Raw genomic sequence first — 26,537 nt, 5'->3', positions numbered from 1 at the left:
TGGGCAGTGCCCATCCTAGTGAAAGAAGCAGGGTGGGGTAGGAGCAGGAAGGTTGTGAGGGAGGGCAGCTGAGAGATCCTCCATAGGAGGGGGTCACAGCAGCTAGGGGCACCTGCCAGGCTGGAGGTGTGGGCTTTCTGGCAGAGGGGGTGGTCACTGATGTCTTACAGGAGCCCTTGGTAGGTAGAGCCCACCACGGCATCCCCTAGACCTCACTATGTTCCTCTTCTCCCGCAAGACCAAGACCCCCATCAGCACCTACAGTGACTCCTACAGGGCTCCTACCTCTATCAAGGAGGTCTATAAAGACCCACCTCTGTGGGCCTGGGAAGCCAACAAGTTTGTGACGCCGGTAAGTAGAGGCTGGGTGGGTGGACAGGCCAGAATGAATGGTCATGTGTGTCTGAATGACTGGTAGTGTGTGGTTGTCATTATGTGTTTGTAATTATTTGTAGCTATGTATGTGTGCGTGTGCGTGCCCGTGCACACACGCATGCATGTATGGATTTTATTCATTTGCCTAGGCATGGAATTTATAATAATATATAAAACAGTACAAAATTCTGCCCTCATGGTGCCCTCCTACTCCACTAGGGTAGGAGGTGGAGAGAGACAAATAATTATCAAAAAATAAACAAGTTTTATAAATTATCCAAAATGCTGTATAGGAAATAAACAGGGTAATGGAAATGGAAAGTAACCAGGCAGAGCTACTTAGATAGGGAGGTTATGGAAGACCTCTCTCTCACGGTGACATTGAGCAGAGACCAGAAAGATGAGAGAACTACCCCATGAAGAGCTAGCTGACAGACTAGGGTTCTAGGCAGAGTGATCAGAAAATGCAAAGGCCCTGAGGCTGCCTGTGGGATATGCCAGAAAATGTGCTGTAGGCATGTTTTCATGCATATATATTATAGTCTTCTTGTGTCTGTATGTCTGTACTTGAAGATGAGTGGCCAAGTGGGTCTGTGCAGCATTCACAAAATGGAGACAAGATCTGTGAGTCTACTTGTGACTCTGCCCAAGGGAATTTATCTGTGTGTACCGTCCAACAAGTGGGAAGTATCTACATGTGCCAGGCACAATGCAGATACAACAATGAAAAGCCTGGCTGTGCCTGTGAAGAGCTCTCAGAAGACAAGTGAACAAAATAGGGTTGCCCAGTGGATGTACTTATACAAGAGCTGGAAAATCAGGAGAGCATTCCTGGTTCTTGAAGAGCAGGTCTACTAAGAGATCTTGAGGGAGGAGGCTTCCAACAGAAAAGAATCAGGGGAAAGGGCAGCCTACGGACAAGGATCCACCAGGAATTAAGAACTGGAGCAGAGGGAGAGGCCAGCCCAATGGTGAGAAGAGCCACAGTGGCAGGAGATTGGAGGGGCTGGGGCTCAGGGCAGGAAGCCCAGTGCAGTGGTGAAGAATAAGGAAAGGAGGATGTAGGTGAGAGATAAGGAGAGACTGTGGCAGTGAAAAGGGAATTTTTTGAATAGAAGAGAATTTTTTAAATAATGTTTATAATTATAAAATAAATACATGCTCAATGCAGAAAATTGGGATAACTCAGAGAAGCACAAAGAAAAAAGGGCTATGATCTCACCACCCAAATTAACCATTGTTAATTTATTATTATATGCCATTTTAAGAAGCAAACATTTTTTATGAAAAGGCATCACATTGTATACTAACACTCTGAATCTTGCTCTTTGCATATAACCACATATCAGGTACATTTTTTTGTGTAAAAATATTCTATAATGTCATTTTAATGACTATGGTATTTTATGAATGTACCAAATTATGTTTAAGGAATCTTATTGGAAATTTAGGTTATTTACAAAATGTTGCTAGTACAATCATTTGTGTACATCTGTAGACATCAACTATCTCCTTAGGATATATTACTAGACATGAAATTGTTGGGAGAAAGGATATGCACACTTTGAAAACTTTTGATATACACTTCAAATTGCTGTAATAAGGGTTATAATTTACATGCCCACCAAAAAAATATGAGAGTGCCTGCCTGCTTTTTGACATTCAATAGGAGGGAATTTTAAGAAGTAGATCAGTAGATCTTGGTCACCATCTGGGTATGAAGAAGAGAGGAGAGATTAGGATGACTCCTGGGTTTAGGGCTCTGGCAACTAGAGGAATAGTAGTTCTGAGATTTGGAATTGCAGATTAGAAGAAGATTGGGAGTTCATTTTGGGACAAAAATATTCGAGGACTAACAGGAGATATCTAGTAGGTAGTTGGATATACTTAATCTGAAGCAGAGGGAAAAGGGTTGGGCTACAGATACAAATTTTGAAATCATCAACATACAGGCAGTAGCTAAAGCCATAGGAGTGTATGAGATTGCCAAGGAAAAATAAGAAAGAGGTCAAGGATGGACTTTGGAAAACACAGATTATTTAAGAGGTAAGCAAAGGAAGAAGAGCCATAAAAGGAGACCGGGTGATAGGAGAAAAATCAAGGAGAAACCAACAAAGACAGCATTTTAGACAAAGATCAGTGCCAAATGTCAACACAGACATGGATCTCTTGGATGTAGTAATCCTTAGCAATCTGGCCAGACAGCTTCAGTGAGTGGAGAGAAGTGAAAGCCAGACAGCAGTGGGATTAAGAATGAAGAATGAGGCATACTCTCAAGGGCCCTCCTGCTTCAAAACAACTAGGTCTTGCATAAAAATTTACTTTTATTTTTTTCTGGACTCTCATGGAGGTGAGTGGTAAGTATACTTAGGATGCCCTGAGAATGAATGCCAATAACAGCACTACAAGCAGGAGTCTAAGCTTTAAGTGAGGTGAAGAAACTAAATCTTAAACTCCAAAATGAACCAGAAAGTTTAGTGGTCTCTGGCTCCCTGCCCCCACCACACACACACACACACACACACACACACACACACACACACACAAAGAATGTGTATCCTCCGTAGTAGAAAATACCCTCAATGTAGGTTTCCAGGTATCCTTCACAGTACGGCCAATCAAATCTGAGTTTGCAATAAGAGGTATAAGGAAACAAACCACTATATTGACAGTCAGCAGAAATAACAAACAACAGACTAAAACCTCTAAGGACTTCAGATATTGGAATTAACAGTTAAAGAATACAAAATAATTATTATGCATTTTTAAAAAATGAAGTGAAATCATCAAAATGAGCAAGCAAGTGATTATATTTTTTAAAGACCAGACAAATGTAAAAAAAAAAAAAGTAAATAGAAATTTTAGAAATAAAAAATATGTGTGTTAAAACCAAAACCTCAGTAGATGGGTCAAAGGGCAGATTAGACATAGCTTAAGAGTGTCAGTGAGATGACACAAAGAAATGGAAAGACATTCCTTGCACAAAATCAAAAGTAAACTATTAGTCTACATCAAGGTAAAAAGCTTCTGCGTGGCAAAGGAAACAACCAAGAAAACTAAAAGGCCACCTAGGGAATGGGAGAAGATATTTGCAAATGATATATCCAATAAAGGGTTAGTATTCAAAATATATAAAAAAACTTAGAAGACTCAACCACCCAAAAAACATAATCTAATTTTAAAAACGGGCAGAAGAGGGGCACGTGGGTCGCGCAGGCACTTAAATGTCTGACTTGATTTTGGCTCAGATCACGATCTCAGGGTCATGAGATCAAGTCCCGAATCAGGCTGTGTACTCGGTGGGGAGCCTGCTTAAAATTCTCTCTCCCTCTCCCTCTGCCCTCCCCCATTCTCTCTCTCTCTCTTTCTCAAATAAAATAAAATGGGCAGAAGACATGAACAGATATTTCTTCAAAGAAGATATACAGATGGCCAACAGACACATGAAAAGCTGTTCATCATCACTTACCAGTAGGGAAATGCAAATCAAAAAACAAAGAGCTATCACCCCACACCTGTCAGAATGGCTAAAATCAACAACACAAGAAACACCAGGTGTTGGTGAAGATGTGGAGAAAGGGGAACCCCCTTACACTGTTGGTGGAAATGCAAACTGGTACAGCCACTCTGGAAAACAGTATGGAGTTTCCTCAAAAAGTTAAAAATAGAACTACCCTACAATCCAGCAATCTCACTACTAGGTATTTACCTAAAGAACACAAAAACCCTAATTCAAAGGGATACATGAACCCCTATGTTCATAGCAGTATTATTTACAATAGCCAAGATATGGAAGCAGCCAAGTGTCCACTAACTGATGAAGGGATAAAGAAGATGAAGTGTATATGTATACAATGGAATGTTATTCAGCCATAAAAAAGAATGAAATCTTGCCATTTGCAACGACATTTACGGAGCAAGAGAGTATAATGCTAAATGAAATAAGTCAGAGAAAGACAAATGCCGTATGATTTCACACGTGGAATTTAAGAAACAAAACAAATGAACAAAGGGGAAAAAAGAGAGAGAAACGGGGGCACCTGGGTGGCTCAGTTGGTTAAGCATCTGCCTTCAATCAGGCCAGGATCCCAGAGTCCTAGGATCAAGCCCCACGTCAAGCTCCCTGCTCAGCAGGGGAGTCTGTTTCTCCCTCTCTCTCTCTGCCCCTTCCCCTGCTCATGCTCTGTCTCTCTCTCAAATAAATAAATAAAATCTTAAAACAAAAAGAGAGACAGACAGACAAACCAAGAAACAGATTCTTAACTATAGAGAACAAACCGATGGTAACCATAGGGGAGGTGGGTGGGGGGATGGGTGAAATCGGTGATGGGGATTAAGGAGTGCACTTGTGATGAGCACTGGGTGATGTATGGAATTGTTGAATCACTATATTGTACAAATGAAACTAATATAATACTGTTAACTAACTGGAATTAAAATAAAAACTTAAAAAAAAGAGTATTAGTGAAATGAAAGAGTGAAAGACATTTCCCAGAATGCAGCACAGAGACCAAGTGGTTAAAAAAATATGAAAAAAAAAACAGTAGGCAATATGAAAGACAGAAGGAGAAGATCTCATACACATCTACTCAGAGTCCCAGAAGGATAGAGCAGAAAGGAGAATAGGCATTATCTGAAGAGAAAAAGGCTCCATATTTTCCAGAACTAATAAAATAAATGAATCCACAGATATAGAATAAATAGAAGGAATTTCACACATCGGTATCTCACAGTGGAACTGTCCAACACCAGCTTAAGAGATGACCTTAAAAACAGGCAGAGAAAAATTGTTTTCAAAGTATCTTCCTTTTTTTATTTTTAAGATCTTTATTTGAGAGAGAGAGCGAGAGAGAGCACGAGCAGGGAGGAGGGCAGAGGGAGAGGGAGAAGCAGACTCCCCACTGAGCAGGGAACCCAACGCTGGGGCTGGATCCCAGGACCTAGAGATCACGACCTGAGCAAAAGGCAGACACTCAACTGAGTGAGCCACCCAGGTGCCCAAAGTATCTTTCTTTCAAGAACAAAAGAAAGATAAAGACATTTACAGCAAACAAAATGAAAATGTTTACTACCATCAGACCTGTAATAAAGGAACTTCTAAAGGATATACTTTGGGGAGAAGGAAAGTGATCACAAAAGGAAGGTCTGAGATGCAAGAACGAATGATGAGCTAAGAAATCGGTAAACGTGAGTTAAATTTAAGCAACCAATGTCAATGGAAAATAATTATGATTTTTAATTTGTTAAATTTAAGGAAAGTGCCAAAATTTAGAAAACAATATCAGATAAGTTGTATTTTGGAAAACAATATCATGTAAGATACAAGGGTAAGAAAGGAATACAAAAAACTTATTATTCACAGACAATACAGTTGTGTACGTAGCATCTACAAATTATTAGAATAAGAATTTAGAAAGTTGGCTGAATATAAGATAAAAAGTCAATCACATTTCTTTACCTCAACAGCAAATATTTAGGAAACATAATTTTATTTTTTTAAGTTTTAATTTATTTATTCATTTTAAGTACTCTCTACACCCAACATGGGGCTCAAACTCAAGACCCCGAGATCAAGAGTCGCATGCTCTTCCAACTGAGGCAGCCAGGTGACCCAGGAAGCATAATTTTAAAAAATAAAATACACACACACACACCTATATCATTCTAGCAAAAAACAACAGTAAGTAGAGATCTAACAATGTGTATAAAACTCTATGGATAATATAAAACTTTGATTAAAAAAGTAAACGGAGAGGTATAACATGCATGTAGATAGGAAGAGTGACTAACATTTATAAAGCATAGTATTACTGTAGGAATAGCCAAATTGACTGATAGAGAATGAAACAGATCAGATATGGGGACATATATATATGGAACAATATACAACAGAGATGACTGAAAGTAAAACTATGGGAAAAAGATATATCAGAATTGGAATAGCATTATATATTGGTGCGGGGGTGGGGAGCGGAGGGAGACATAGACTATTCAATGGGACAGTTGGTTATCCAGATGGATAAAAAGAAAACTGATCCCTAACTCACACCAATAGCAACTCCTGACAGATTAAAGACTTAACTATGGAAAGTAAAACTATTTGCTTTTAGAAGAAAATATAGGACATTATCTCCCTTATCTTAGAGTATAGTTGTATTTATTAAACAAGTCACAAAAGTACTACATAAGAGATTAATAAATTCATATATGTTAAAATTAAGAACTTCTTACATCAAAAACTAATGATGTAATGTATGGTGATTAATATAACAATAAAAAAATTTAAAAAAATTAAGAACTTTTCATCAAAAGACACTATAAAGAAAATGAAGATACAAGCCACAAACTGAGAGAAGATATTTGCAACATGTAATTGACAAAAGATTAGTGTATAGAATATACAACTATAATTTTCTGGGTTGAAATTGAACATATGTATTTTGACTCTCTCCTGAAACCCTTTAGAACACCTGTAAATGGATATTTGACACATAAACTCACAAGACTAGTGAGAGAGAAAGGACAATGGCTACAAAATTTCAGAAGCTAGAAAGTATGATCAATAACTAGTACCTGACAGCAGATCTGAGAAAGCTGAATCCAAAGCCATCAGTGGGAAACACAAGACATAATTCAACTAAAACTGCAGAATTTTCAAAAAGGCTCAGGAATTGGTAATACTAGGCTTCTCTGGAACCGAAGCTAGGACAGGACTACAGCTAAAATAAGGATGATTTGAAAGCTGTTTAAGAAGCAGTTAAACCGGGGCGCCTCGGTGGCTCAGTCAGTTAAGCAGCTGCCTTCGGGTCAGGTCGTGATCTTGGGGTCCTGAGATCCAGCCCCTCAACTGAGCCCCACATCGCATCAAGCCCCCCATCCAGCTCCCTGCTCAGAAGGGAGTCTGCTTCGCCCTCTGCTCCTCTCCCACCCCTCCCAACTCGTGGGCACGCTCTTTCTCTCTCAAATAAATAATTTTTTAAATATATTTTTTTTAAAAATCAGTTAAGCCCGCTAATCCCCTCTTCTATTCCATGCCACGGGGTGACTGCCCGTCCCATCTCTGCAAAAATCAGAAGGCTAATTTTTTTGGCAAGGATCTCAGGACTGGGGATACCAGGCCCAGCTGAGGGCAGGGTACCATGCTGAATACAGGTGAACCTCCATATACTGAATGCCAGCACCACCCCCCCACAATCCTCTTCCCCACTAGATTCTCAGAACACTGGTAGCCAGGCCACTACCCGGAGGCCAAAAATTGAGAGTGTCTCCTGAAGAATCTGATCAGCCTAAGAGGGAAGACCTACAGATACTGACAGAATTTGACAAAAATAGGTTTAGCCAGACAATCCTACAATGATGCTCTTGGTTGACAAAGCCCACCCATAAACAGCTCAGAGCCTCCACTAAGCTTTTTTAGTCTCCTACTCCTAACCATGAGCTGACAATCAAAGATACAGACATTTGAGGAAAGTCGCTAAGGGGAAAATTGATGACGTCTATGAGTTCTCCTAAATGACTGGGTGTGTGTGTGTGTGTGTGTGTGTGTGTGTGTGTGTGTGTGTGTGTAAAGGTCAAGGGAATGCCAAGTCATGTGGCTCTTTCACCTATATGGAGTATGACTGTGCAGGATCTGCCCAAAAAACAAAACCTCAGCTGGGCACAGAGATCCAATAAACCCCTCAGCTGAGGGGCTTTCAGGGCAGTAGGGGCACCAGGTCTCCTCTTGGCCAAGAGAAGCCTTTGCTCTTTAGATCGTAAGGGGGAAATGAGGGTAGCTGTGTCACCACCCCAGCACCTTGCTGTCCACTATGAGGAAGTCCCTTCTAGTCTCTGACTTTGCCGGGTGTCCCACCCCTATGACCCAGCTGCCTTTTTACACCAGCTGCTTGCAGAGATGTATTGGTTTACAGCTAACTTGGCATTCATTCTGCCCTCAGCTGAGGACAAGGGAGCTCCAGAGGTAGGTCTTAATCAGGAATTCCACAGATCTAGCCCAATAAGGGATTGAAGGAGCTAAGACAAGGTAAACCCCAAGAAGCAGAGGAACCCAGGGCCTGAACCAAGATCAGGAAAAAGGTCAGGGTAGGATAAGAACGAGGGCAAAGTGAGTGTCAGAGTCAAGGGTGATATTGGTGTCAAGATCAGAGCCACAGTAGAATCAGGGTCAGGTTGGAGTCAGGGAATTAGATTTTTTTTTTAAATCCTCTCATTGATTTATTTTTTCTTTTTTTTTAAAGATTTTATTTATTTATTTATTTGACAGAGAGAGAGAGAGAGAGAGTGAGCACAAGCAGGAGGAGCTGCAGGCGGAGGAGGAGGGAGAAGCAGGCTCCCCGTTGAGCCCACGTGGGGCTCGATCCCAGGACTCTTGGGACCATGTCCTGAGCCGAAGGCAGACACCCAATGACTGGGCCACCCAGGCACCCTTAAGAATGAGATTTTAAATTAGATGTCCCTCCAGCCCCATCCTTCATCTCCTTCAAGGTGCCAAATTCCCAGAGAGCGCTCCCTTCCAAAACACCTGCATAAGGCAGCTGGCTCCCAGGGCAGCCAGGCTTTCCTGAGGCTCCAGGTTATACCAGAGCACTGTTGGTCTGTTTGGGGAGACCCAGGCCCTGCTCCCAGATAGCACACAGTCTGCAAGGAAACAGGAACACCCAGCTCTGCCCTTAAAGAGCTCCCAGTCAAGGAAAGGACAGAAATGAAAACATCAGAAAAGCACTCTGAGGACAAATGCCTGGCTCCAAGCCCTAGCCTTGGATAGAAAGAAAGGAAGAAAGTGTGATTCAAACAAAGAACTATGCAGAGGGGGCCAAGGCTGGCATGGGGATTCCTCTGGCATAGGGAGGACACCCAACTGGGCAGACTTTCTCCATAGGGGCTGGATCTGGGTCCAGCAGGACACCAAAGCTGGGACCTTTATGCACTTAGTCATTTCCTCTCCTCCCCTCTCCCCTTGCCCAGGGCCTGACTCAGACCATGCAGCGCCACGAGGATCCTGAAGCCCTGCAGAAGACGGTCAAATGTGCCGTGCAGGACTACAGCTATAAGGGTTCCATACCAGGCCACCCCTACTTTCCTGAGAAATACTGGCTCTGTCAAGAGGAAGGTAGGACCTCACCCCTTACCTACCCAACAATGACCCCACTCAGAGAATTCAACGATGACCCTTAACCTGAGCCCAACTTGAATCCAGACCTCCACCCTGATCCCATATCAACTTTATCCCCACCCATAATCTGGGCTTCTCCAATCATCTCCAGTCCAGCTTGACTCCCAACCACCTGACCTGACCCTAACCCTGACCCTGAAGGAGGAGATCCAGGCCCTGCCTTTTGGGAGTTTCCTATTTGTGCCAAAGAACTGGAAGAGGCCTGGGTCCTAGCCCTAAAGAGATGGAGGGAATATTAACCTCTTCCAAACAAATCCCTCCAGGTATATTCCAGGGGTATCTTTTCCCATCTTCTTAGTGACCCTGTTCCATCAGTTTCTCCATCTCTCCTGCATCTCTCTGCCCCACCACACCTCTTTCCCCTTGACCTGGAAGCATTTTCTAACCCCTTCCTGCCTAAAAATTCTCTCTTGCTCCTCCCCTTCACAGCCAAGATTCTTAGAAACATAGTCTATACTCACAGTCTGTACTTCCTCACTCCTTGTTACACCTTATGAGAAATTATCTTTCCCATTTGGTTAGGTGTTTGTGATGTCTCTGTACATTCCAAAAGAGCAGAGTCTTTTCTTATTCACAGCTGTGCCCCTCCATCTAGTATAACCAGGCCTCATAAGTGTTTATTGAATTAATTGATGATAAATATTTATCCAGTTGAAATTGGGAGTCTGTATCTCCTACATTCAAACATTAAAACTGCTCTTGTATAGTTTTAATTACTGCATCCATGGGACTCTTCAATTAATGAGACCTACATTATGCATTTCACGCTCTGACCACTCTACTTTTTTTTTTAAGATTTTATTTATTTATTTGGGAGAGAGAGAGAGCAACAGAGCAACAAACCAACAGAGGGGTGAAGGGCAGAGGGAGAAGCAGACTCCCCACTGAGCAGGGAGCCCAATGTGGGACTCCATCCTGGGACTCCGGGATCATGACCTGAGCTGAAGGCAGACGCTTAACCGACTGAACCACTCAGGATCCCTCTATTTCTTGATACTCCTTCCTTCCTCAGCTTCTCTGAGGTCTCTTTTTCCCCCATTCTGGAAATGTGGGGTTCCTCAGGGTGCTAATCTGAGCTCTCTTCTCTCCTTTCTCTCCTTATTCTTCTCCTGAGACCATTTTGTCTAACCAGTGTCTTAACCGACAACTCTAAGTCTTTATTTCTACCCTTGACCTCTCACTAGAATTCCACTCTCCATCTGATTATGGTCAACTTTACCTGAATGTCCCCAAACACCTCAAACTTAATATGTCCAATTCACCAATCCAGAACTCCAAATCCCAACACCCTGCCCCACACATATATACACCTGCTCTTCCTCTAGGGCTCCTAGACCTCCTTTCCTCGTGTCTTGCGCATGTGTTCTTTCAGACTGTCAGGGTAGTAGATCATGGAGGGTCTTCAGGACAGACTTAGATGACTGGGTGGGTGGGGCTTTGGAGGATTTTAAGTAAGGAAGTGTCATGGTCAGAATTTCATTTGTGAAAATCTATGTAGAGATCGGATTGTACAATTTCAAAAGGAGGTAGGGAGGTTAGTAGGCCAATAGTAGTAAATGTTTTCTATGTGCCAGGCATTGTTCTAAGTGTTTTACATGTATTAACTCATTTAAATCTCACAACAATCTATGAGGTAGATAGTACTATTACCCCCATTTTAAAATTGAGGAGATTGAGACACAGTGAAATTAATTAATTCAGTCAAGTTCATACAGAGCTATTGGGCAGAGCTGAGATTTGAACCCCAAATGTCTGTGAAGTCCATTCTATTAACCATGACATGATATTGTCTCCTCGTTATGGCACTGCAAAGATACAGGGGTGAGATCATGGGAGATGAGAAGAGGGGATAGCTTCAAGTGATTTTAAGGAGGCAGAATAAGCAAACTTTGGACCCTGGATGTGGACGATGAGAGGGAGGAAAGAGGAAGAAGATCCATTTTTAAGTTGGCTGATTCAGAAAAGGTGGTCCCAGGATGCAAAGTGATCAGCTCAAAGGATCCAGACCCTACTCAGAAACTTGCCCTAGGTGAGAAATGGGCTGCATCTCAGTGTGTAAATCTGGGGCCAAGCTGGGCTTGACTGGCCTGAGGGATATTAGTAAGAGTCCAGCTTTGTGCTGGGGATCAGAGGAGAAACATCTAGGGGGACCCAGATCCTGGGGTAGAATAAGGAGTAACAGTGTTTTGTGTTTCCACCTCTATTATCAAATAGACAAATGGACCCCATACTACCTATGTGGTGACTGGTATAACACATGGAGGATGGGACCTTACAACTGCACCGGCTGGAACAAATATACCACGTGCCTTCCCCAGCTAACTAAGGTATCTACTGTGACCAGACGCCTGGGGTCTGGGACACACATCTCCCTCCACTGCTAAACCAGTGAGTGGGGTCACAGTGAGTGTGCACTCCCTGACTTGCTACCTTCCTGAAGCTTGCCACCTGGCCCCTTCCCACATGGTCTGGCTAATGATAGGTTGAGCCTACCTGCTCCACTCTCCTTCCTTTGTGATGTGAGCAAGGACAAGAGAAGGGAAAGCAAGGCCACCCCGTTGCAGCGCAGATAGATAATAGGAGAGTCTTCCAAGGAGATAGGAAGGAGCCCAGCTGCAGGCCCAGGCCAGAGGAAAGAGGAAATTTGAGAGGATGGGAGGCCAGAGCAGAGGTTCTTAACTGTAGCTGATGGCTGACCTTGGGTTGACTGAACCCTTTTGAATCAGAACTTCAAGAGTCAGGATTTTTCACAAGTCCTCCAGGTGATTCTGATGGGCAGGCAATATTATAATATTGACACTACGTCTCCCCAATTAGAGACACTCCAAGACATAACTACACAGAGTCAGCTAGACAAAGAGAGGTAAAAGCAAAGGCAAACGCTGAGGCAGGGGTGCCTGAGGCCTAGTTCCAGACCCCATCCACCTATAGCTTCATTTCCTTTCCTTCCTATCCCCTTTCCCCAAGCCTGGAGGCGGAGTAACCGCGTTGCATTTCCCGGTGACAACCCTAAACACTCCGAGCCTGGGAGAGTAGGGGAGCATCTGGAGGGCAGGAGAAGACACAGCCTGGGACTGGTCTGGGTGTTCAGGGAGGACCCCCAAAAGGAGGAACTCTTCCAGGTCAGAGTTTGAGGTAGCATGTGTGCCACTTCCAGGAGGCGGGAATGGAGACAGCTGTTCGAGGAATGCCTTTGCAGTGCCCTCCTAAGCCGGAACGACTCAACGCCTATGGTAACAGTTGGTGGGGCAGTAGTGGGGTAGACCAGAAGGACGATGGGATGGGACCTGGGGGATGTGGCAGAAGCCAAAGATAGGGGGGTGTAACCCTGTCTCCTCTATCTGTCCCTGTTTTTGTTTCCATCTCTTCCTATCTCTGACCCTGTCCCTTCCCTTTCCTGTAACTGTAACCGGGTCTCCCCGGCTTGGGTCCGCGGGTGCAGAGCGCGAGGTGGTGGTGAACATGTTGAACTCGCTGTCACGGAACCAGCTGCTGCCGCAGATCACGCCCCGATGCGGGTGCGTGGATCCTCTGCCCCGCCGCCTGCCCTTCCAGGGTTATGAAAGCCCTTGCTCGGGCCGCCACTACTGTCTACGTGGGATGGACTACTACGTCACCGGAGCACCCTGCACGGAACGCCGCTTCCGGCCTTTGTGCACAGAGCAGCCGACTGTAAGGTTCGCAGGGACGCTCCCTCCTTAGGCAGGCCCCGCCCCCAACAAGCCCCCCCATCCCACCCCACCCTACCCCCGCGAGTCCAGCCTCACCCCAGCTGTGCGCGCCCCATCCCTCACCAGTTCCAGCTCTGCTCTGCCTCTATGCCAGACCCTACCCCAACTCCCGCCGCCTCTATCCCCTTACTGGGCCCTGCCCTGTCTCGCCCTCCGGGCCCAGGGCCTGAGCTGACCGCTGAGACCGGAGAACCTGCATTAAGATTCCCCCAGGTTCCCGGTCCTGTCCGTCCGGAACTGGGCTCAAGGTCAACCTAGCTCTGGAGGCCCCGCCAGAAGGTGGGGGTTTTTTGTTTTTTGTTTGTTTGTTTGTTTTGAGGAAGAAACCCCACACACCAGTCACATCCCTTTCACACACCTGGTTCCCTACCTGGAGGGCCCTAGAGACGCAGGTTCTAGCCTCTGGAGTGCCAGGTGTCCTCAAAAAAGCGCCTTCTATTCCTGGGTCTCAGGTCACCGTCTATAATGGGCAGGGTCATTGCCGGGTGTTATGTGAGCAAGGAAATGGTAACCGTATTACCAGAGGGGTCCTGGCTTTAGAGCCCCACACCACCTCTGAAGGTGGACAGCCTAGCGTGTTACTGCTGAGGAAACTGAGGCCCAAGCCCTCAGCTACAACCCAGACTGCGGCGCAACCTTCCCCCTGCACCAGGTGGCAGTCAAGGCGGGCCGAGCCTGGGAGAACTCCAAAGTCCGCGTCGGTCTAGAGAGCTTGTGGAGGAAGGTGGCGGGGCGGGGGGAAGTGGGGGTGGGTGGGTGGTGGAGTGTTCCTAGATCCTGCCCCTACCCCACGGTGATTACCCCCGCCCTTCCCCGGGTAGAAAGTCTGATTAATTGTGCGAGACAGAGTCTCATCCGTCACAAGGGCAGGGCGGAGCGAGAAAGTGCCTGAGCCTTAGAAATGTCGTTAGTGCTGGAATAATTGACCTCCAGTGGAGAGGACCCGGGAGCTCCCAGCTCTTCAACGACTGGAGCCCGACCCCCCCACCCCCACCCCCCAGTCCAGTGTACTCCCACAGCCCAGCCTGGGCGGCGGAAACCAGGCCTAACGAGGATAGGGACTTTCAGGTATCTTCCCACAGGGGAAGCTTCGATGGGGTGTTGAAGGGCCAAGAGGCCCGAGGGGAAGAGCGCCGCTCAGAGCCCTAGTCTGGGTTTTGAGGCCCGACCTCTCCCTGACCACCACTTCCTCCTCCAGGAGTGTACTGACCTACGAGCACCGGCCCGGAATGCAATGTGCTGTTATAACTCCCCCGCCGTCATACTACCCTTGTCCGAACCTTAGGTAAGTCCAGCGCAAATGGCGTTTGGCGCCGCGGGGAAGGCGGGGACGAGTTGGGGCAGGAACTGTCCACTGCGATGCACTGACTAGAAAACGCCACCAGGGGGCGGTAGTGTCATGGGGTCGTCAAAGCTGGCAAAGGAATGGAGCACCTTCCATGAGAGGGCGTTGAGGCTGACCTCCAAGGGTTACAGGTTGGCAGTGGGGCTCAGAGTCAGGAGATCATGGCATTAGGTTCAGGGCTTGAAGTAAAGGATGAGAAATTAATGTTATGGAGCCAGTATTGGGAATCAGAAATTTAACAGTAGAACCTGAGGTCTCAGGAGGTCAGTTTGGAGCATGGGGTCAATATTAAGGGCAAAATGTTCGGATACCGTTAGCATTGAGAATTGGAATCAGACGTATGAAGGTCCAAAAGGGCTGACCCATTTCTCCCCACAGATGGGACACAAGCCACTTCAAGAAGACCGGTGGCCCCCAGAGAAACAACTATGTCGTCCACCCTGAGTTTGTGTCTGAAACCTATCCTGACTGCTACTGCTGGTAGACCCCAGGCTGGCGGGGCCAAGAGGGCTGAGCAGTAAATAAACTCTTCACCCCAAAGGCTGCCTCCTGTGTCCTTACCCCCACAAGATCTGGCAGTGAGGAGCCAGTCACTCAGGCCCCTGCCAAGCCCCTTCAACTGAGGTACATTTTCTTAGTCATCCTGCCCTGAGCCCTTCTTGCCCTCATCATCTCAGTACTTCCCTTGGGTGGTCCTGAGTGCCCTCCTGACACATAACAATGGTTGGTGTCCTCCCTCCACCCAAATTAATGGGTCTACCTAGCCATGCAGGGCCACCCCAAGAGGACCCTCCAGCTGACATTTGTTCAGTATCCCCCAGACCTAGATGTTCCCTCACCCCCCATCTCAGTAGATGCAGTCTTCCATTCTGCAGTCAGAGACCTGTCCCTGTACCCAAAGTTCTTGATCTCTGTTCCCAGAGTCTCCATCACAGCCCTGAAAAAGTCTACGTTCAGACATCCTTGCTGCCCTCCCTTACCCAAGTTCAAGAGTCTAAAACATAATTTTGGAGGGTTTCATGACTAAGAAATTTCAAATTACAAAGCAAAGCCCTCTTTCTCTGTCCCTCCAGAAATAAGAGGTGAGATGTTCTGGAATCTCTGGGATCTTTAGTATTTTTGCACCCAACTCCTCCTCGGACGGAGCAGGGGTATGGCGGGGCACATTTGCCACCTCTAACGGTATCACCACAGGGTGTGTGTTGCGGGAGGAGATCAGAGGGGCATTGCAAAATACTGAGGTCCCCAACCTCAAATACTACTGGTCTGGTCCGATGTGAACTGACAACTCGGGCTTCCTGGCTGGTGGAACTAGGCTCCTTCCGTAGGTTCCTTGATTGGATCCACCCTGCACTGAGCCTCTTCTGTGATCCCCCCAGAACCCCGCTACCCTTTCTCTATATGAGAGAACTTTTTCCATATGGGAAACTTTCCACATGAAGAGCTAATGAGAGCATTATACCAAGATGGCCTCCACCCGCCCAAATCTGGAGGGAAAGGAATCCCAGTAGCCAACCCTACCCCCTTTACCCTGCCGCTCTCTCCTCCTCATACACATCCCAGATTTAGCCTAGAGGTGCGAGAACCCCTACACTCTACAAGTGCTCCTTTCTCCAGAACTACATGTCCCAGAAGGCCTAGGGAAGAGCCCCGCTAGCATCCAGTAAGCAACGGCCCAGCGGGGGTGGGCCTGCAGGCAGGGGGCGGAGCCAGGAGACACTGCTGGTGGCCTTCCAGAGTTGCCGGGAGGTGGCCACAGAGCAGTGGGAGAAAGGTGGGAGCTAAGGGGTGGGACCTCAAGTCCGCGTGACAATGTGGGAGGAGGGATCGAGCGCCAGGGGCGGGGCTGGACTACGAGGCCCGAAGCGAGACCGAACGACCGGGGCGTGGCCGAGCAGCAAGGGGGCGGGTCCCGAGGAGGGCTTCAGCTGTTCCCAGCTAGGCAGCGCCCCGCGCCGCGCCGTGGCAGCCCAACTCCGGCTAGCTTGGAGGGAATCTTCGGGAGCCTCCCTTCACCCCCACTTCTGGGGTCACTGCCGTGAGTGAGCCCAGGGGGAGGACCTTGGGGGGTTACTGAGGAAACACATTTCCTGAACTTTCGCTCCTACTGATGAGTAGGGGGTACGAGCCTGGACACCTGGGCCCCTCCTCAAGCCGCGGTTCCCAGCGGGCGGCCGGCCCTTTGACCTCAGTCTGTCCCTTCGGACATTGTAGCTGTAGCGCTGGGGTGGGGGGGGGAGTATTCCAAGCTGTAGGCGCAGTCACTCGATCCCCTCTGATCTCGTCCTTGGGGAGGGCAGGGAGATGGGCTGGATCGAGTTGCCTTTGACATTCCCTCCCTCCTTGGAATTATGTTCGACAAACGACTCAGCTTGGCATGGCCTCCCCGCTTTGGGGCCGGGCTGGGCCCTCCCCCTCAGATCCGGCTAGGGGCTGGCAGCCAAGACCGAGGTTGAGTGTCAAGTGGGGAAAGGTTTGGCTAGGGCAGACCCCACCTGCCGGCATTAGCCTGTGGTTAGCCGGACGACGGAGGCGGCAGATTACAGGGGTCTCTAGCGCTGTTAACACAGGAACCACAGTTCCTTCTCCACAGCCCCGTACCAGATGCCATGAAAATTGCCCTTTTTCCACCCCAAGGAGCCTTTCTGGAGCAAGCAGCAGCACCAACCCTTGAGAAGATAGGCTTCACCATGCACACAGCCACATGATGGGGAGCCTGTCCCACCCTCTGACTCACAAAGCTCCTTTCCTCTGTTGCATTCAGACTGCCAGTCAGACCATTATCTCCCATCTCCTAAAAATTATGCTGTGGAGGGTTAAGCTGGGATTTCGGATTTAGGCAACCTTGCCACCTGGTAACTTCAAACAAGTTCCTTTTTCTGTTTGGGCAAGTTTCTTCGACCATAGACTAGGCACTATACTGTTCAGTATTATTGTTAGGGTTGGATGCTGTGGTGGCATTTGAGAGACCAGCACAGGGCCTGCATGGAGTGGGTGCCCAAGACTGTGGGCCCCTGACCTTCACCAAAAAACCTTGGAATCCTAGAACATTAAGATTCTCAGAACCTATTTGGAAATGGCTTTTGAGGTCATCTTGGTGGCCTCTCCATGCCTCCAGTGTCATGAGATGGGCTGACTTAATATGAAAGTTTTGAGGATGAGGGGTTCTCTGTCCTCTTCAGATATGGACCCTTACCGCTTATTCCCTCAGTGCCCAGAATGGGGCCTTGGTTGTCCTGAATGAATCAATATAAATATATAGCAAGTCTGGCCTGGACCACCTAAAACCATCCTTGGTTTCTGCTTAGCTTGAGGGCATCAGCTGAAAGCTACTGTGTGCATTCTGCAGGAGGGCTTTTCTAACCTATACCCACAGGTAGGGGATGCAATAGAGGGGTGGGGGAGTTTTGAAAGCTAAGTTGTATGGGATGAGAGGCAGGGAGTAAGAGGCTGTTCCAGACCAGCTGGAACTGACCAGCTTAGGGATATAGGGGGAGGGAGCACAGAGAATGAGGCCTTAAGACAACACCTCCTTGGAGGGGGGAGGCACTGTAGTGAGCTGTATATTGACATCTGAGATAAAAATTCTGGTCTGCACCTGTCATTCTTTTTTTTCTTTTTTTAAGATTATTTATTTATTTGAGAGAGAGAGATCATGAGCAGAGGGGAGGGGAGGAGGGTGAAGCAGACTCCCCACTGAGCAAGGAGCCCAATATGGGACTCAATCCCAAGACCCTGGGATCATGACCTGAGCTGAAGGCAGACACTTAACCAACTGAGCCACCCAGGCACCCTGCACCTGTCATTCTTGATGATAGTCTCTTTGTGGGAGAGGTGGGGGAGGTGAGGACCCTGAGCAGTTCTGGCATCTCCTTGGGAGTAGCTGAGGACTTAGAGACAGACACTGGCATCTGGGAGGAGGCTAATTACTGTTTGCCAGTCTCCCTCTCTCCTTCCTCCCAACTGGAACAGATGGGCAGCTGGCTGGCTGGCAGCATGTATGTCTGTGTGTGCACCTGGCTGGTGCTATTTCTTTGTTGAACTCTGCCCTGAGGGCTGAAATATGGTCAGTTGCCTTGGGCAGCAGATTGGGACACACACCGCACCCCCCGCCAGGTCTATGGGGTTTTTTCTGCAGTCATATGTTTAACATACAGTATATGAGAGTCTATGTGTGCAGTAGCGGGTATCCACTCCTTGGAGAGCTGATAGGTGGGGGAGAGACATTGGTTCAATGTGGGTAGGTGAAAGTTCCTAGAGCAGATGGCTGAAGGATTTAGGTTAGGGAAGGAATGAGCTTGGTGGTCATAGGATAGGCCTGGCTGGAAATGGAATCAAAAAGGCAGATGAGACCACATCATGCCTTGACCCTCAATTGCAAAGCTTATAGTTCTGAACTTAAACCCGGGGGTCATGCTCTAAACCGAGAAGAGATATTGTCTCATAAGTGCTTTAAAAAGATCACCATGGTTGCTGTGAGCATTGGGGGAAAAGAAGGTGGAAGCAGGGAGGCCTATTGGGGAAGTACTGCAATTATACATGGGAGAAATGACAGTGCCCAAAGTAGGGCAGGGGCAGAGGAGAGTGGGTGCTTAGTGGAGACAAAGCCAGGAGGTAGCTGGCCAACAAATGTGTTGCCAGAAGGACAGCAGGAAGATTGGCAGGGAAATGGACTTGGTGATCAATTGCTGAGAACAGGGTGGAGTTTGAGAGCAAAGAGAGGGTGATCTGAGAAGTCACCATGGCCACCATGCTACACTTTTTACACCAGCCCTAATGTACAAACCCAACCCTGCCTCTCTCCAAACCAGGCCCATGACTGCATCTGGCTTTGGGTATCTTCTCTAATCTCCAGATTTAATCTGGCTTTTGACTCAAGATTAAATTCCATGCCTGAGATGTTCCCCCTTCCTCTCTCCTCTCCCCCTGCAGGGACAGGAAAACCAGCCTACTGCCCTGTTAAAGATCTTAAAGAACTGGCTGGATTATCTTCCCTCTCCCACCATGGCCTTCTCCAGACCCCTCGCCTGCTCCTCAGCCTGAACTGCCCCATGTATGATCCAAGGAAGCCTGGCTAATTCTGTGATCCTAGACAGCTCCCTGACCCTGTCTGGGTTGTTTCTCCACCAGGAAAATGGGGATGCATGCCATCTGCTCCTCCCCAATCAGAGTCCTGACTAATTATGGCAAAAACTGGCGTTCATGAGAAAGAGTGGTTTAGAGGGGAGGGTATGTGCTATGGTGAGCGCTGTGAATTGTGTAAGACTTTTGAATCACAGACCTGAACCCCTAAAACAAATAATACATTATATGTTAATTAAAAAAAAAAAAAGAAGAGTGGTTTAGACACATACAGATAGTCCTGGTAAGGGTCAAGCCTTTATGTCCCAGACCTTATATCCCAGAATACAACCTTCCCAAAATATACACTTCCTCTTTCTGATGCAGCAAAGGGAAATACTGTGGAATGAGAAGGCTCAGTTCTACTTCTCTCTTCCCTTTCCAGAATCAGGCAGTCCAGGTTCAGATGCTCTTTGTCGGGTGGTCCCACTGCCCACTCCTTCCCTAACTAGGGGCTCATGCCCCAGAACCCTCAGGAGAAGAGCCAAGCCTACCCCCGCTGCCGCCCTGGGAGCCGCGCAAACCGTAAGAGCCCCAAGGTCATCGCAGCTGCAGCTATGTACACCTTCTTGCCTGATAACTTCTCGCCGGCCAAGCCCAAGCCCTCCAAAGAGCTGAAACCGCTCCTAGGCTCCGCGGTCCTGGGGTTGCTGCTGGTGTTGGCCGCAGTGGTGGCCTGGTGCTACTACAGCGCCTCTCTACGCAAAGCGGAACGCCTGCGCGCGGAGCTGCTGGACCTCAACCGAGGCGGCTTCTCCATCCGCAACCAGAAGGGCGAGCAGGTCTTCCGCCTGGCCTTCCGCTCAGGGGCACTGGACCTCGACTCCTGCAGCCGCGACGGCGCGGTCCTCGGTTGTTCTCGCACAGCCGATGGGCGCCCCCTGCATTTCTTCATCCAGACTGTGAGGCCCAAGGATACGGTCATGTGCTACCGCGTGCGCTGGGAGGAGGCAGCTCCAGGGCGCGAGGTGGAACACGCTATGTTCCTGGGCGATGCAGCGGCACACTGGTACGGTGGTGCTGAGATGAGGACCCAGCACTGGCCCATCCGCCTGGACGGCCAGCAGGAGCCTCAGCCCTTTGTCACCAGCGATGTCTACTCCTCCGGCGCTGCATTCGGAGGCATCCTCGAGCGCTACTGGCTGTCATCACGTGCAGCTGCCATCAAGGTCAACGACTCCGTGCCCTTCCACCTGGGCTGGAACAGCACGGAGCGCTCGCTGCGGCTGCAGGCACGCTACCACAACACGCCCTACAAGCCACCTGCGGGCCGCCCTGCCGTGCCAGAGCTCAGCTACCGCGTGTGTGTCGGCTCCGACGTCACTTCCATCCACAAATACATGGTGCGGCGCTATTTCAACAAGCCCTCGAGGGTGCCAGCACCCGAGGCCTTCCGGGACCCCATCTGGTCCACGTGGGTGCTGTACGGGCGTGCCGTGGACCAGGACAAAGTGCAGCGTTTCGCCCAGCAGATCCGCCAGCACCGATTCAACAGCAGCCACTTGGAAATAGACGATATGTACACCCCTGCCTATGGAGACTTCGACTTCGACGAGACCAAGTTCCCCAATGCCAGCGACATGTTCCGCCGTCTGCGTGATGCCGGCTTTCGCGTCACGCTCTGGGTTCACCCGTTTGTCAACTACAACTCATCGTGCTTTGGTGAGGGCGTGGAACGCGAGCTGTTCGTGCGCGAACCCACCGGCCGGCTGCCCGCACTCGTGCGCTGGTGGAACGGCATCGGCGCGGTGCTCGACTTCACACGCCCGGAGGCTCGAGACTGGTTCCAGGGGCACCTGCGGCGGCTGCGCTCACGCTACGCTGTGGCCTCCTTCAAGTTTGACGCAGGCGAAGTCAGCTATTTGCCGCGGGACTTCAGCACCTACAGGCCGCTGTCCGACCCCAGCATATGGAGCCGACGCTACACTGAAATGGCACTGCCCTTCTTCTCCCTGGCGGAGGTCCGCGTGGGCTACCAGTCACAGAACATCTCATGCTTCTTCCGCCTAGTGGACCGCGACTCGGTGTGGGGCTATGATCTGGGGCTGCGCTCACTCATACCCGCCGTGCTCACCGTCAGCATGCTGGGCTACCCATTCATCCTGCCCGATATGGTGGGTGGCAACGCAGTGTCTGAGCGCACAGCGGGCGGTGGCGAGGTGCCCGAGCGCGAGCTCTACGTGCGCTGGCTGGAGGTGGCCGCCTTCATGCCCGCTATGCAGTTCTCAGTCCCGCCCTGGCAATATGATGCCGAAGTGGTGGCTATCGCGCACAAGTTTGCCGCACTGAGGGCCTCGCTCGTAGCGCCGCTATTGCTGGAGCTGGCTGGTGAGGTCACTGACACAGGCGACCCCATCGTGCGCCCCCTCTGGTGGATTGCGCCCGGTGACGAGACGGCACACCGCATCGACTCGCAGTTCCTTATCGGAGACACGCTGCTGGTGGCACCAGTCCTGGAGCCCGGCAAGCAGGAGCGAGACGTCTACCTGCCTGCAGGCAAGTGGCGCAGCTACAAGGGCGAGCTTTTTGACAAAACCCCAGTGCTGCTCACCGATTACCCCGTCGACCTGGACGAGGTCGCCTACTTCGTCTGGGCATCCTGACCCAGCCCAGGACCCAGGAACCCCACAGCCCTAACCTCTGCCTTCATGCAGGCCTTTCACCCTCCATCACAACCACATCGTGTATCCCCAGGACGTCTCCACCTCTGCACCACCCACTAAGTGGGTGCCGACATAAATGTGCCCAACCAGCTGGGGTAGGGCCAGGTGAGGGGGCGCTGAAGCAACTTCCCTTTCTAACGCACAATCCGAAAGACTGTTCCCCTCCACACTCACTCCAGTCTGCCAACTGGAGTGAGGTGGAAGAGAACTTGGAAGGAAAAGGTCAGCTCTCTTCCTGTTACACATGATTGTGTTTTAAAAGCACAAAAAGAAACCTTACCCTCCATCTTGACCTGAATGGCCATCTTTGCCCTTCTGAGGTGGGGACTTGATCCTCTTTAAGGTCCCAAAATAGCCCCCTGCCACACTTAGAAGGGCACATTCTTGATGTTGGAAGCCAGGTCCAGAGTTCCCAGCACTGGCTTGAAATATGGCTGACCTGGTCGCACCCCAGCTAGGGAGATGGGATGGAGGTGTCGGGGCAACTGACAAGGAGAAAGGAGGTTCCATCCCAGAGGACAGGAAGACTGGGCAGAGCGCGGAGCCATCAATGTTGTCCCTCATTTGTGAAGAGACTCCTAACACTGCACTTACCGGTCCATGTAAACACATGGGCTCAGCCATGGGCCAGGGCTATGGCCTATGGGCAAGGACTTGCAAGGCCGTGCAGGCCAGACTTGGTGCCTTAACTCAAGAACCTTTGTGTGGTGTGTGTGTGTGTGTGTGTGTGTGTGTGTGTGTGTGTGTGTGTGTGAGAGAGAGAGAGAGAGAGAGAGAGAGAGAGAGAGAGAGAGGCACCATGTGTCCCTGAATCTACGGAATGAACACAACACTTCTGAAGCTGGATAAGCCAGGAAAGAGGGGGCAGGGAGCAAATTGGAGGTTTTGATTGTTGAGCTGGCCCCTCCTGTTTGATGTCCCTGGGAATCTAGTAGGAAATAAACAGCCCTTTCAAGATCTCTCAGCTGCTTCACTCCCTGTATACGTGGCAGGAGTGTAGCCTAAACGGGAGCACTGTTCTTATTCTGATGGTGGTGTGCTTTGGCACATGAGCTCTGTGGGCACATCAGCACCTGTAAATACACATACAGGGTAAGGTCTTTCATTTCAGCCATTTTCTCTTTCTAAGAAGAGCAACCTCAGCCAGAGTGAGTTGTTGCTGACTTTGCAGCTGAGTCTGAGGAAGAAATGGCTTGCCAAAGTGGGGAGGTGGGAAACAGGGCAGGGCTCAGCTTCCCTCAACCCCTAAAGAATGCATCCTTTTGCCCACTCCTCCACCCCCTCTATTTCCCCTATGTGAAAAATGCCTAATGAAAGTTTTGGGGCACTCTCGGATGTCCATGTTGAGTGCTGATTCTACCACTCTTGTCTATAAGCTGTTTGATTTTAAGTGAGCTGCTTAACCTTGTTGAGCCTGTTTCCTCATATGTAAAATGGTGATGATAATGCCTACCTCCCAGATTGTTGTGGGAATTATAAGCAAAGATGTGTGTAAAGTGCCTGGCACAAGTAGGTTCTCAATAAAAGGTAGCTATTATACTATTATACTTTTTCGGGGGGGTGGTACACAAAAATAACAATGATTTTTCCAGGCCCAACTGGCTTCCTCTGGGCTTACCTGTGACAAACTTTTCCCAAGTCTTTGCACATAACACCCAGTTGAGCTCTAAGTTTGTGACACAAAGGACACTGTGGTCCAGGAAAAAGGCAAGAGGAGAGATATCTGAAGATGGGATGTCAGGAGCCAGGATTCCTGGGTCCCCAGGAGATGGGGAGTAAATGAATTAACTTCCTTCTCCTTTTTGTCAAGAGCACCCACCAATCAGTACTCAATGATGAACCTCCTGGGGCACCCACCCACGGGCTGTGAAGCGGCTATAGAGGCAGAACACCGAGGCTGGGTCCTGGAAGTTTCCCTGAGTGGCTGGAGAGCATGACTGACACTTGAATGTCCCTCCAGGTTTCTGTGCAATCTGAAGCCATTTTAACCAACCTCTGGAGCCTCGGTTTCTTCTTATTTATTTATTTATTTATTTATTTTGAGAGAGAGCTGGGGAGGGGCAGAAGGAGAGGGAGAGAGAGAATCTTAAGCAAGCTCCACGTCCAGCACAGATCCCAATGTGGGGCTCCTTCTCATGACCCTAAGATCATGACCTGAGCCAAAGTCAAGTGTTGGATGCTTAACCAGCTGAGCCACCCAGGCACCCCAGTTTCTTCATCAATTCAATGGAATTTCTAGGATTCATTGAGATGTGCCTGTAAAGCACTTATGCAAAAATTGGCAAATAGTAAGTGCTCAATAAATGGTAACTCCTATCAACTCTTATTTTAGACAAGGGACACTAAACACGAAACAAAGAGAAGCTCTGCCTAGAACCTGTGTTGTCCAATGTGGTAGCCACTGCCCACATGTGGCTTCTTAAATTTAATTGTAAAATTAATTAAAATGAAATAAAGCTTAAAAGACAGTTCTTCAGGCACACTAGCCACACTTCAAGTGTTAAATGCCATGTGTGACCAGTGGCTAACCTATTGGACAGGGCAGATTATAGTTGCAGAAAGTTCTAGTGGACCAAGATGGAGGAGTGTGCGCTGCCTGAGATGGCATAGGGAGAGACAAAGCAATCTGTAAGGCCTGAGTAATCTGGCACAGAGGAGGAGGAGTATAAGGGCATGAAGGGCAGGCAGCAGCATCTCACAGCCTAGATGGGGGAGGAGGCACACCATACCCACTGAGCACTCACTGTATACTGGGACAGGGCCAAAGGAAAGAGTGCCCTCGTCTGGCCAAATTCCAGCAAACCGGCCCCTAGCTTGGAATCTGATTTCTAGTCAGGCTTCTGCCAGTCTCGTTAATCACAAAGGCACAGATGAACAAACTGAAGCACTGAGAGAGGAGGGTATTGGCAGGAGATTAGTAACCACGGGAACCTGGTGTTCTGCATCCAGACGCCTAGAATCTCCTACCTGGTATTGTCCTACCTTTCAACAGCATTGCCCAGCCCTGGCCCATATACCACCAAGGATGGGGAGCCAGCTGAAATATGTATCTCTGAAGCTGCCGCCCAATGGTTCTAGGTCAAGGAGTGTTTCCCCTTCCCCCACTGATACCAAAAAAGAGAGGTTCAAGAAGTGGGGGTGGGGGGACTAGAATGGTAGGAGCCATGAGAAAGAGCTGGATTTGGGAAGATAGGGGGAGGTGGGGGAACTGGGCTGGAAGTTACCTTTCCCTATTCTGGCCCCTTCCAGACTTGTCCAGTGCCCCATCCTCTTGTGCATTCCAAACTTATGTCTCTCTGTACATCTGGGTGAGGGGACTGTCCCTACTCCAAGGGAATTTCCAGCACCCTTGTATGGCCAGGATTTCTCATTTGTCTCCCCTGTACCCCTGGGCTGGTTGGTGGGGACTGATTTGTGGGAATGGGGAACTCCTCCAGAGGTAATGGAGAGGATCAGAGTGGCCACTGCAGGAAATCTGGGACTGGGGCCTAATGTCCCCATTCTGTGACCCTGTATACCCTGAGAGTCTGCCTTGGTCTCCCTTCTAATACCATATGAATCAGCTGAACCCTAGCCAAGCCCTCTAAGCCCAAGATGTGAGTTTTCTGAGGGTCTTTGCCCTGTTCCCCAAGATTCGGGTAAAGTGTCTCTCACCCTGGTTGGCTCCAGAGCAAGTCTTCTGCTGGTTTCTGGTTGCTTCTCCTCTCCTCAGGTCCAAGGCTAATGGTGACCTCTCCATCCCTTTATCAGTTCTAGCCCGGACCACTGCAACGGTCTTCTAACTTTTTCAACTCTTGGACCCTTCAGTCTAATCCACACAGCAGCTAAGGAAATCTTTCTGAAATTCAATCAAATCACTTAGGAAAATATCCAAGCTCTGATGTTCAAGGCCTCTAATATCTGAACACCTCTCATACCTCTGTTTCTGTTTTACTCACACACACATACTTATGAGTATATTTTGAAAAGCATTTGAAGAAATACTACCTTCTGTTCTGGAAACAGTTGCACAGCCCATCCCTGCAAGGCGAGGCCTGCCTGGACCCAGCCTTGAAGAAAACCACAGTGGCAACTGGGTGATTTCCTTTCCCGCTATTGTCCAACTCAGTGGGACTTCTGCTGACACCCTC

At 48.8% G+C, this 26,537-nt stretch overlaps 2 protein-coding genes across 2 annotated transcripts; both read left to right on the top strand.

Annotated features, from left to right (window-relative positions):
* Nucleotides 1-182: 182 nt before the first annotated feature.
* Nucleotides 183-15,107, top strand: SPMIP6 (sperm microtubule inner protein 6). The gene is made up of 7 exons (XM_088018782.1): nt 183-352; nt 9,340-9,484; nt 11,762-11,874; nt 12,705-12,780; nt 12,990-13,224; nt 14,477-14,563; nt 15,002-15,107. The coding sequence occupies exons 1-7, from the start codon at nt 218-220 to the stop codon at nt 15,105-15,107; spliced, it is 897 nt and encodes a 298-aa protein (XP_087874908.1). The 5' UTR covers nt 183-217.
* A 5,095-nt stretch (nt 15,108-20,202) lies between these two features.
* On the top strand, nt 20,203-22,347 carry MYORG (myogenesis regulating glycosidase). The gene has a single exon (XM_088018781.1). The coding sequence runs from the start codon at nt 20,203-20,205 to the stop codon at nt 22,345-22,347; it is 2,145 nt and encodes a 714-aa protein (XP_087874907.1).
* The last annotated feature ends 4,190 nt before the right edge of the window (nt 22,348-26,537 follow it).

This window comes from Eumetopias jubatus, unplaced genomic scaffold (assembly GCF_037043125.1).
Source record: "Eumetopias jubatus isolate StellerSeaLion01/CBP00866 unplaced genomic scaffold, mEumJub1_p1.0 scaffold_15, whole genome shotgun sequence".
NCBI classification, from domain to species: domain Eukaryota; kingdom Metazoa; phylum Chordata; class Mammalia; order Carnivora; family Otariidae; genus Eumetopias; species Eumetopias jubatus.
The sequence above is the reverse complement of the archived record's forward strand: the minus strand, read 5'-3'. Positions and strand labels throughout refer to the sequence as shown.

Bases quoted from the DNA above. Each gene is read 5' to 3' on its own strand.
- SPMIP6 (XM_088018782.1), top strand. From the start codon at position 218: ATGTTCCTCTTCTCCCGCAAGACCAAGACCCCCATCAGCACCTACAGT. The intron at 13,225-14,476 runs GTTCGCAGGGAC...TTCCTCCTCCAG, and splicing joins ACAGAGCAGCCGACTGTAAG to GAGTGTACTGACCTACGAGC. The intron at 14,564-15,001 runs GTAAGTCCAGCG...TTCTCCCCACAG, and splicing joins TACCCTTGTCCGAACCTTAG to ATGGGACACAAGCCACTTCA.
- MYORG (XM_088018781.1), top strand. From the start codon at position 20,203: ATGCCCCAGAACCCTCAGGAGAAGAGCCAAGCCTACCCCCGCTGCCGC.